Below are 12,423 nucleotides of genomic sequence, written 5' to 3'. Positions count from 1 at the left end.
CCAGAATGGTTTTTTGATTCTCCAAACATGGACTCAAATACTGTACAATAATTCCTATGTATGTATGATACTTACTGCCGACTTTATGACCTTACCTGATAATTAAGTTGTCCCAAAACTTTAAAAACAAAAGCACATCAATTTATCACTCTATCATCTTATAACAATTTAAGGCAGTATTGGCTTTAAGGGTTAAATAATTCATCTAGCCCTGGCCGGTTGGCTCAGTGGTAGAGCGTCGGCCTGGCGTGAGGAACTCCCAGGTTCGATTCCCGGCCAGGGCACACAGGAGAGGCGCCCATCTGCTTCTCCACCCCTCCCCTCCTCCTTCCTCTCTGTCTCTCTCTCCCCCTCCCGCAGCTGAGGCTCCATTGGAGCAAAAGATGGCCCAGGCGCTGGGGATGGCTCTGTGGCCTCTGCCCCAAGCGCTAGAGTGGCTCTGGTCGAAACAGAGCGATGCCCCGGAGGGGCAGAACATCACCCCCTGGTGGGCGTGCCGGGTGGATTCAGGTCGGGCGCATGCGCGAGTCTGACTGCCTTTCTGTTTCCAGCTTCAGAAAAATACAAAAAATAATAATAATAATTCATCTAAGCAAAGGAACACTGAGAAAAGAGTAGGATGTAGCAAAAGGACAGTTAATTTTAGTGCCAGCTTTGCTATACTGTGCAAACACTTAAGATTTCAGGGTCTCAAATTTCTCTGTAAGATCAAGGGACCCAAGTAACTGTTTCTTCTGTACCTGCTCCATCCTTTGATGAAAGCATGAAGCAGCAGAACACCATAATCACTCTTAGTAATTCAGATAAAGCAACTCTTAAAAATGAAGACTCATTTAACATTAACTGTGGCTTTTTCTCTGCATATGAATCATAATCTTCACTTGCTAGAAAACAACTCTAAGATACCCTTCCAATGGTTATATATCTGTCTCATGTCTAAAACCAACCCTCACACTGTAGAATGAGATAATTAATTTGGAACCCATTCTCCCTTCTCATCTGATGAAGAAAACTAATTGATCAGCATCTCCTGAATCAGGCCCTGGCCGGTTGGCTCAGCGGTAGAGCGTCGGCCTGGCGTGCAGGGGACCCGGGTTCGATTCCCGGCCAGGGCACATAGGAGAAGCGCCCATTTGCTTCTCCATCCCCCCCCCTTCCTCTCCGTCTCTCTCTTCCCCTCCCGCAGCCAAGGCTCCATTGGAGCAAAGATGGCCCAGGCGCTGGGGATGGCTCCTTGGCCTCTGCCGTAGGTGCTAGAGTGGCTCTGGTGGCAGCACAGCGACGCCCCGGAGGGGCAGAGCATCGCCCCTGGTGGGCGTGCCGGGTGGATCCCGGCCGGGCGCATGCGGGAGTCTGTCTGACTGTCTCTCCGTTTACAGCTTCAGAAATTAAAACAAACAAACAAAAAAACAAAAACAAAAAAAAACAAGCATCTCCTGAATCAATTAATTAATTAATTAATTACCCACCCATAAGGAATATCTTTAAGATGTATGTAAGAATAACTGTAGAAAATAACAGAAAACTCTTGACTTTCCTACAGTCCAAAAATAAAAAGTGAATCCCCCCAGAAATGTTTTACATGTGTATACTTAGAGCTGTTTGCCAGGCTGCAGACTTAGCCCAATGCACAAGGACTGCCAAACCGGTCAGTTCATAAAATAAAGTAACAGTTAGACACATGTCAAATGCCACACTACAAAGAACCTGCAATAAACAGAAGCTAAGAACAGACTGACAGCTGTCAGAGGGGAAAGGGAGAGGGGATAAGGGGAGGGAGTTGGGAGAAGGAAGGGGTTTCAGGGAAGTGTAAGGGAGTAAAAGGGGGATAAATGGTGGCAGAAGGAGACTTGACTTTGGGTGGTGAACACAGTACAATATACATATAATGTATTACTAAATTGTACACTTGAAATCTATATAATTTTACTAACCAATGTCATCTCAATAACTTCAATTTAAAAAAAAAAACAGCCCTGGCTGGTTGGCTCAGCGGTCGATCGTCAGCCTGGCGTGCAGGAGTCCCGGGTTCGATTCCCGGCCAGGGCACACAGGAGAAGCGCCCATCTGCTTCTCTACCCCTCCCCCTCTCCTTCCTCTCTGTCTCTCTCTCTTCCCCTCCCGCAGCTGAGGCTCCACTGGAGCAAAGTTGACCCAGGCGCTGAGGATGGCTCTGTGGCCTCTGCCTCAGGCGCTAGAATGGCTCTGGTCGCAACAGAACAACGCCCCAAGATGGGCAGAGCATCTCCCCCTGGTGGGCGTGCCGGGTGGATCCCGATCGGGCGCATGCGGGAGTCTGTCTGACTGCATCCTCGTTTCCAACTTCAGAAAAATACAAAAAAAACCAAACAAACAAAAACAATATATTGGACATATGATAGTGCCCCGAGTAGAACTAAAAGTTGACTTCTCTTCATTTTTCATCCTTACTCCAATGCATAAAACAAATCTGGAATATTTAAAGTAAACTTCGAAATTCAGCAAGTAACTGCAAAGACTGAGTAAAACTCAGAATGCTCCCTTGCTCAAAGGCAACAAGGCGTAGGCAATAACCTTTGTGTCCCTAACTGGCAATAACAGAGCAACAAGAGGCAGCACTACCCTCTAACAGGACTTCTGAAACCGGTCACGACTATCAGAGTGCCCGTACCAGCGGACTGCAAGCTCCATGAAGGCAGGGACCATAGCTCACCAATGCAGCCGCAGGACCTACTCGCTGCAGATGAAAACGGATAGGGAGTGAATATGGAATGGAGGAGACTCGGGGGTAACCTCGAAGTCCATCGGGCTGGCGGTCGCCCGCCACTCTGACTCTAAGGTTCCCCGCAACGTGCCCCAAGTTCTCCAGGGAACTCCCCAACTCTGCCAGAGTTGGAGCGCGGCGGAGGGTGGCGAAGTCCCCTCTGCCTTCGGGTCGGGTCTACACCGAGCTGCCCCAGCGCGATGGGCGGGGCGACGCCAAAGTAACTCCGGAGCGCGGAGCGCGGCGCGGGGCGGCGGGGGGCGCCAGCGCGGATCAATAGCCCTTCCCCGCGCGGCGCCGCGCCGGACGCACGCGCCTCGCAGCCCGAACGCCGCCCCATCCCTAGAGAAATCCGGCGGCGGTTCCTCCAGCTTTTGTGCCTGGAGGAAAGAGCCCCGCCGCGCCAAGTTCGCCGTGAGAGCCGCTTCACCGTCTCCCGCCACCCACTGCCGCACAGCCCCGCGGCTCGGATCCCCACACAGCCGCTCCCCAGCAGGCCCGCCTCCGCCCCCGGCCCGGCCCGGCCGGCGACTCCTGGCCCGGCCCCCGGCGTCGCTCCCGAGGGCGCGATGGACCTGGCATCCCCGTCGCCGCGAGCTTTCACCTTCTGAATGGCGGCGGGAGTGATCTCCCCCTTGCCTCGCTGTCTCGGGGCTGCGAACGCCACAGACATGTTGCCGCCGTCACCACTCTCGGCAAGTCCCGAGCGCTCCGGGTGAACAGCAAACTGGGGGAGAGACGCCGGCCTCTCGGCCTGTACCACGTCGGGAATGCGGGGAGGGGGGATGCTCCAGCGCCGAAGAGGCCGGCTGCCGGCCCGGCCCGAGGACGGACTCTGGCCCAGGGACGCCCCTCCTTCGGACCATCACTCGAGAACCAGACCCCCGTGGAGCGTCCCCGCTCTTGGTCCATCAATCCTCCCTCAACCTGTCCTTTTGCCACTCTCCCGCCCCTTTGCGGCAATGGTAGGGTCCGCCCTCCGCTTCAGCGATTCAGGAAATGGGCCCGCCGCCGCGGGTGAGGGAGAGGCTGGGGCAGCCCTGTCACAGGAAATACGAGCCGCCCGAGCCGGCCCGCCCCCAGCGCGGGTGCAGCTTGCTTCCCTCCCCCGCGCCGAGGGGTTCCTCTAACTGCGTGTCGGGGCTCTGCTGTCGGTCTAGTTCAGTTTTCCAACTTTATCCTCACCCCTCCTGGGAAGAAGGGTCCCGGCACCCAGGAGACGGGAGTTAGAAGGTCAGGACCGGGAGTTCGTGCCAACCCGCGGAGCATCGACCAGGATGGGCCGAAGTGGAAGGACTAGGTGAACGCCGATTCGCTGGTTTGAACGGCTCCGCTACGCCCCCAAAAGCGCACTCCTGAGTCCGCCGTCTCCGCTCCGGCACGCACAGTTAACAGTTGGAAAGTACGCTTGACCCAAAATCGGGAAACGAAGGCTCTGTCGAGTACTCGGGGGCCAGTCGGCCAGCTTGGCTGTAGAGCCAGAGAACAGTTGGTCTCTTGAGACAAAACCTTAGTAGAAATGTGGAGTCGATTTCGGCTGACTTGGCTCTTTAGAATTGTTTTGAAACAGGGTAACCTCACTCTTTTTCAATTACATATTTTAGTATCTTGGAAATTAGGCCTAACTTGTCAGGCTTCAAATCAGAGGAGGAAGAAAACCAAAGCTCTCAATTTATAGAAGGAACATGGGAAAATGTAAATAATGTGTTGGTTGTGGGTGTTTCTTAGTCTATAAATTTAATTTCTGTATAACACAAAGGAAAAGTTTATGTAAAATTTCACCCAACATTAATAAGGCTGAAAATCAATTTGCAGTTTATATATAATGTAAGCTGGAAAAAATAAAGAAAAATTGGGTAAAGTGTTCTTCAAATAAGTCTCCATTTAAAAAAAAAAAAGGCATGAGTTTAATTCATTTAGCAAATTTGACTGTATGTGTTAGGAGGCTTTATACTAGGCACCGAGGTTACAGCTGAACAAGCTGGGCCTGCGACCTGCTCTCAAGGAGTTTATATTCGGACGGGGCCGACAAACCGAAGCAAATATATGTCAAGTTCTAAGAAAGGCTGGCAAATAGGAACAAAGAGAAAGACGAGCCATCATGAGATAGGATGGAAAGTTGTTTGTTTTTTTTTAATTCATTTTAGAGAAGAGAGGGAGAGAGATAGAGAGAGAGGAGAGAAGGGGGGAGGAGCTGGAAGCATCAACTCCCATATGTGCCTTGACCAGGCAAGCCAGGGTTTCGAACCTGCGCCCTCAGTGTTTCCAGGTTGATGCTTTATCCCACTGCACCACCACAGGTCAGGCAAGTCTTTTATGTTTAAACTGAGACCTAAAGGATGAAAAACTCAAGCCATCCTATTAAAGGGAGGACAATTTATACTCCTACTAGTAATACAGTGTGTCCGTAAAGTCATGGTGCACTTTTGACCGGTCATAGGAAAGCAACAAAAGATGATAGAAATGTGAAACCTGCACCAAATAAAAGGAAAACCCTCCCAGTTTCTGTAGGATGATGTGGCAGCATGCGCAGATGATGACGTAACACAGTGTATACAGCGGAGCAGCCCACAGCCATGCCAGTTGAGATGTGGACGTATAGAGGATTTTCAATGTGTTCTGTGGCTCGCTAAATTCGAATCCGTGACCAAAGTGCAATGTGAATATCGGCGTGTTTATAACAAGCACCACCACACAGGAATAACATTACTCAGTGGGATAAGCTGTTCAAGGAAACCTGCCGGGGTCCAGCCCCGGGGAGAGTCCAGGGGTCCCACAGGAAGAGACGGCGTCCGCGAAATCGAGTGAGAACTGAATTCTTTTCTTTCTCTTTATTCTCTAGTTAGCATTTACTGCCAGGCATCTCTGCCAATGGCTGGTCTAACTTTTCTTTTTATGCACACACACTAAGTTACAATCACATGGTATTTTGAATACATCATTGTTTTAGTTTCACTATGGTTACATATTTCCAGATAACAGTTAATTCATATCTATAAGCGACAAATCAGGTGGTAAGTCATTCAAAGTACAGTTATACAATAACTTGAATAGTAATAACAATATCGGTACAAACTTCTAAAAGATTAGTACTAATTAATAACTCTATTTTACTGTTGTGAGTCAAGGGCGCAGAGAGAGATAGCAGACGAAATCATCAAGGACTAGCAAAGGACCACCGCTTGCTCACGCAAATAGCCTTGAGTTCATGTAGTGTCCTAATTCTCTTTTCACAAGACTTCAAAAGGCTAGCTATTTAAGAAACTGACACAGCATTAAGAGTAACTTTTACTTAAAGATACATAGAGGGCACCTGCAAGATAGCTAGTAGCAACATAATATCAGAAGGCATTAATTGCTATTGCTGCTATGAATCCTACCACATTCCTCTCCTTATTCTTGGAAAATACAAACATCTCATGAGAATGTTTTACTGAGAAAAGCCCAGCAACTGCCTTCAGTCACAAAACAAGGGTTTTAACAAAACATTCTTTACTTGCCAGCTGCGCTCCCATCCAAGGCCACGCAACGGACCACTCCACTACACCTTACCTAAGATTCTAATGTCTAGTTAAACTTTATTCATTTACTATATTCATACACTAGTTAAGTTCTAATTTTATTCTTTCTAACATGATTAATAAGAAGAAATTCTCCTACAAACTTAACCCTTTATGAGGGATATCATGGTCAGCCTCTTATGTTTATGAGCCCAGTTCAAGGGGCTTACAGGCTTTTCTGTGGAACTTACACCTTCTGTCTCATTTCCAAAGAAATTACTATGAATCTACAGGGAAAGCACGGTACTATTATCCCTGTGCCATAAATAATAGCACACACCCAGGAAAGGGGGGATATAAGGCCAGATTAATTCAAAAGGTCAAAGGGGAAAGTATCATTGTGCCTTTCCTCTGCGGTGACTTTGTCAACCCACAGCTATTAGTCTTCACTGCGGTGACTTTATCAACCAGCAGTCATTGGTCTTCTTCTGCTGTGACTTTGTCAACCAGCAGTTGTGGATCTTCTCCTGCTGTGACCTTGTTAGCCAGCATTAGTGGATCGGCTCCCAACAGAAACCGGCAGTTTGGTGGAGAAACCCCGTTCTGGTAGGCCATCAATCAGTGACGAGTCTGCAGAGGCTATACAGGATAGCTACCTAAGGAGCCCTAAAAAATCTGTGCGTGAGCCCACATCGAACTGCACTGAATAGGTATGAAATTGGGAGAGTTTTCCTTTTATTTGGTGCAGATTTCACATTTCTACCGTCTTTTATTGCTTTCCTGTGACCGGTCAAAAGTGCACCATGACTTTATGGGCACACTGTAGTTATTATGAATTTAATTGTCTTTCACTACCCTAATTTTTGGAACAAAACAAAACACTGGTGTATCTGGATTTAATGTAATGGTATCAAATTGGAATAACTATTGAACCCAGAACAGAAACTAAGTCTTTTCCACTACTAACCCTATATGTCCAACACCTGGCTTTTAGTATTCTCTTATCACTTGTCATCTAGATACATACAGATACCTAAGTAGTTAAGAACAATATTTCAGTAGGAAAAATGGAAAAGTCTTCCTGTTCCAGTTCTATCTGCTTGGCAGATAGCAAGAAAATCTTAAAGAGCAACGTGAACTATTGGGAATAGTTATCTGAATTTCCATATTCCAGTTAAAAAGAAAGGTGCCAAGGGGACTTATTTTACAAGGAGATACCTTCTCTGTTTAAACTATTGCTCCCCAACAACAAGAAAGGAGATCAACTGAAAACAGGTACCAAGCCAGCCTGTGGTGTTTATTCCTTCAGAGTAGCTGAGTAGGGCCTAGGGCACATGGATATGTCTTTTCTGTGATACTATATGAGCCATAAAAATAACATTTTCTATGTGTCCATCACATGAAATCAATTGGGAAGTACTGGAATAAAGGTACAGCCAGAAATACAAATTACTTCCCCAAGAGAAGACACTTTAAAGGGACCCTATGTTACTCTCCAGCTTCCTTGGTAAGCACGACTTATCTTGGAAAAGTCAAAAATTCAAAGAGTGAGAGGGAAGACTGCAGCCTTGAGGAACTTCCTTAGAATTTTGGAGCCTTCATAACTGTAAGAGCCCTGGGTTAAGGGAAACAGGGGCACCCAGTGAATCCTGCCTTCACTGTTAGTTTTGAAGAGAAAGGAACCCCGAGGTACACACTGAGTGGTAGCACAATTGGAAGGAAAAGGGGTATTAAGAAACTCCAGCCTTTAGTTAAGGAAAAAATGGAGACTAAAGAATGGGAAATTGGCCCAAGTCTGAGAAATTACTCCAGCAACTTAAAAATGAGCAACTTGGGCAACCATCTCCCCAACTAGAAAAATCAAGTCCCACCATTTAGATTGCTCCAGATTGAGACATCTGAAGAAGGAAGTAAGGTCACATAAGGAAGACATGAAAGGTTTTTTAAAACAATCTAATAGAAGAACATACACAATGGCTCAGACTAAGCAAAATAGCTTCATGAATAGTTATTTATACCAATGAATGTAGACACATTTAACCCAAAATACGGTAATAAAATATATATCCGTTTGATTTTCAAATGTTTCAATTTTTAATTTTTTTACATGAATTTGTATTCTTCTAATACATTTCACCAAACTGAAGATGTGTTTCAGAAATAAGCTCAATATTTAGTGAAACTATATAATGATGGCACTAAAATTCTCTTAATCCACAAAAAACTGTAAGCATTTGCAGATACATGCATTTAATACTTACTGTTTTATAATAATGGAATATACATACTATCAAATTTACTGATATTTTAAGCCCCTGAGCTGCCATAGATTCTTAGAACACATTGAAAAGGCATAGACCAAGTCTGTCTGCTCTTAATTGGGCTCAGAGCAAAACCCCTCAGGTAATATCTTTCAAAATATTTCTGCTGTCTCCATGGCATCTGATGAGTCATTTTGAGTTGTGGCTTCCACAGATTTAAGACTATAAGGAGAACAGCATACATCTATATATAATCATTACTCTAGGCAAGAACAAATCACCTTTTCCCAATTCTCCATAAAATACTTTATTTTCAATACTCCAGAAGATTTCATTCAAAGTACATGATAACAAAGCCTATTGGGCATTTCCATCTCTTCTTACAACATTAAACATTGAATGAATAAAGGAGGAACTGAATCATTTATATTTGGAGGACATTATATGATAGTATTGCTTTAAAAAAAAATAGTTTCCGTGTGAAGCTCTATGCCACCTTCACTCACTTTGACAAATGCATAGGCTTGGAGTCGCCAGTTCTTCCACCTATGGCATGATACAGGACAGGTCATTTCTGCATTTCATTTGTCTTAGTGAAAAACAGCTACCCTATCTAAAAGGCTATTAGAAATAATAAAATGTTTGATTATTTATTTAGCATTTATTATGTAATCCAATGTACTAAGTGATTATCTTACATTATTTTCTTTAAGAGTGTCACAAATTTCAACAGGTAAAATATGTAAAAGCACATGGGATACTGTAAATTACAAAACAAGGATAAAATTTGTCCTTAATTTTTTTTAATATTTATTATATTGATTTAGTGAGGGAGAGAGAGAGAGGAAGGGAGATAGGGAGAGAGAGGAACATCAATCTGTCCCTGTATATGCCCTGATGGGGGATCAAACCAACAACTTCTGTGCTTCAGGATGATGCTCTATCCAACTGAGCTATCTGGCCAGGGCTTGTTTTTAATCTAATGAGGAAAATATGTACTTGAAGACTAGAAACGGTTCAAAATACTTGACAATACAGTCCACCCTTGGGAAATTTTTGACTATTTAGAGATCGAGTGATCTTTTTTTTTTTTAATTTAGAATGTTCTCTGACCTTTGTGCATGATGTGCAGTTACTCTACCTTTAGTAAGAGAATATAATAACTACGGTATTCTGGAACTGCTTCAAAATTTACAGAGAGGATTTTAATACATTAATTTCCTTATTATTAGCTAATTTTTCTATGAATGGGTATGGTAGGCAGAATGATTTTATCCTCACAAAGACGACCACCTCCCAATCCTCAGAACCTGTGACTATGACAGGTTACATGGCAAAGTGAAATTAAGGCTACAGATAGAATTAAGGAGGTAAATCAATTGACATTCACATAGGGAGATTAACATGGATTATCTGAATGAGCCCAAAGCAATCACAAATATCCTTAAATGAGGAAGAGTTGAGGTTAAAGAGTCAATAACAGTGGCATCTTGAGAAAGACTTGACTGGTTTTGAAGATGGAAGGCAGTCAAGAGCCAAAAAATGTGGATAGTCTCTAGAAGCTAGAAGAGTAAAGTAAGTAGATTCTCCCCCAGAGAACACCATCCTGCTAAAACCTTCAGTATAGCCAATGAGGCCCACTGTGGACAGATGACCTCCAAAATTGTAATAATTAGTTTGTATTGTTTTAAGCCATTAAGTGTGTGATAATTTGTCACAGCAGCCATAGGAAACTAATACAGTGGGGTTTTCCCATCTAACATTTATGGTTGAATTAGGTAATGTGAACTAAAATACTGTTACGTCATTCAATATGTTACAAACTACTGTCTATAATATATAAAAATAACCTAACAACCACATTTATTATACATTTTCTTAGAAGAAAAGTAATAGCATAATAGTATAGTACAGTCCTGCAGAAACCATGATTTCAGCCATGTGACCTCCAGAATTGTGAGAAAATAAATGTCTATTATTTTAAGCCACTAAATTTGTAGTAATTTATCTCAGCAGCCATAGGAAACTAGTACGGAGGCCAAGATAATTCAACAGAGAAAGGATTGTTTTGAAATAGCTAGATATCCATGTTTTTGCCTGACTGGTTGTAGCACAGCAGACAGAGCATCGACCTGGGACACTGAAGTCCCAGATTTGAAACCCCAAAGTTGCCGGCTTGAGCATGAGGTCACACGGCTTGAGCACAGGATCACCAGCTTGAGCACAGGGTTGCCGCTTGAGCATGGAATCATTGACATGATACCACAGTTGCTGGCTTGAACCCAAAAGTCACTGGCTTGAGGCCCACAGTCGCTGGCTTGAGCAAGGGGTCACTGGCTTGGCTGGAGCACCCCCCACCCCAGGTCAAGACCTGTATGAGAAGCAATCAATGAACAACTAAAGGGATGCAACTATTCGTTGATGGTTCTCATCTCTCTCCCAAAAAATAATAGATATCCATGGCTTTAAAAAGGAACTTTTACCTTTTCCTCACATATATACAAATGTTAAGTTGAAATAGATTGTAGACTTCAATGTAAACAGTAAAACTAAAGATTTAGACACTTCATGACATATCAGTGGCCAATAAATATGTGAAAAGTTGTTCTCTATCATTAATCATCATAGAAATGCAAATTAAAACCACATTGAAAAACTACTTCATACTCAATAAAAGCTAAAATTAAAGAAGGGCATTGATGATTATGTCAGTGCTATGGTGAGCATATGGAACTGGGACATTCATACATTGCTAGTGGGAGTGCAAAATGATACAGCCACTCTGGAAAACAACTAGTGATTAGTATAAAGAACTTAGCACAGGACCTAGCAATTGCACTCTTGGGTACTGACCCTTTACTTCAAAGAAATGAAAATGTATTTGTCACACAAAGACCTCAGCATTCATAGCACCTTTCATAAAAATAGTATATTGTTGGACACAACCCAAAAAGTCAACACAAGTGAATGAATAAATAAATTATGATATATTCCTACAATAGAATACTTCTCAGGAATGAAAAGGACCAAACTTAATTATGCAGCAAAATGGATGAATTTCAAACATATTGGGTTGCATACAAAGAGTCATAGTATTGAATGCATTTATATAAAAATCTCTATAAGGCAAATGATTTTATAGTGACAGAAAGTAGGTCAATGGTTGACTGGGAATGGAGTTAGGGGGATGTTGACTACAAAGGAGAACAAGGGAACTTTTGGGGATAATGAAAATATTTTATATTTCTATTGTGGTTATGGTTATATGGGTGTTTATATTTGTAAAAACTCATTGTATTGTACAAAATTTAAATATGAAAGTAATTCCTGAGGAAAAATGTGTTGGAATTCTTTTTTTTTTTTTACAGAGACAGAGTCAGAGAAAGGGATAGACAGGGACAGGCAGACAGGAACGGAGAGAGATGAGAAGCATCAATCATCAGTTTTTCTTTGCAACACCTTAGTTGTTCATTGATTGCTTTCTCATATGTGCCTTGACCGTGGGGCTACAGCAGACCGAGTAAACCCTTGCTTGAGCCAGCGACCTTGGGTCCAAGCTGGTGAGCTTTGCTCAAACCAGATGAGCCCGCGCTCAAGTTGGCGACCTCGGGGTCTCGAACCTGGGTCCTCCGCATCCCAGGCCGAGGCTCTATCCACTGCGCCACCGCCTGGTCAGGCATGTGTTGGAATTCTTGTCAGTATTGCATTAAATATCTAGATCAAGTTGAGTTGTCTGATTCATGAATCTGATACACATCTTCCCTTATGTAAATCTTCTTTGGTTCTTCCACTAATATACTGCTCACAAAAATTGGGGGATATTTCAAAATGAATATGAAGCGATAAAATAAAGCATTTGATTATTTTTTTATTAAATAAGAACATCAGAAAAGCAAACGACAAGTTAAAGAAAGTTGTT

General features: G+C 43.6%; 1 protein-coding gene across 4 annotated transcripts in view; it reads right to left on the bottom strand.

Moving 5' to 3' along the window:
- Positions 1–3,701, bottom strand: part of SS18 (SS18 subunit of BAF chromatin remodeling complex) — a 71,505-nt gene extending 67,804 nt beyond the window's left edge. The window contains exon 1 of one of the 4 annotated variants that reach the window (XM_066246535.1): positions 3,348–3,701. In XM_066246535.1, the coding sequence (XP_066102632.1) occupies positions 3,348–3,655 (308 nt within the window). In that variant the 5' untranslated portion in view covers positions 3,656–3,701. The remainder of the gene's footprint in view (positions 1–3,347) is intronic. The other 3 variants (XM_066246536.1, XM_066246538.1, XM_066246537.1) reach the window with 3 other exon arrangements.
- Positions 3,702–12,423: the final 8,722 nt, after the last annotated feature.

The sequence above is a fragment of the Saccopteryx bilineata genome, chromosome 11, assembly GCF_036850765.1.
Source record: "Saccopteryx bilineata isolate mSacBil1 chromosome 11, mSacBil1_pri_phased_curated, whole genome shotgun sequence".
In the NCBI taxonomy this organism is placed as follows: Eukaryota; Metazoa; Chordata; class Mammalia; order Chiroptera; family Emballonuridae; genus Saccopteryx; species Saccopteryx bilineata.
Note: the sequence above shows the minus strand (reverse complement) of the source record. Positions and strands in the feature narration are given on the sequence as shown.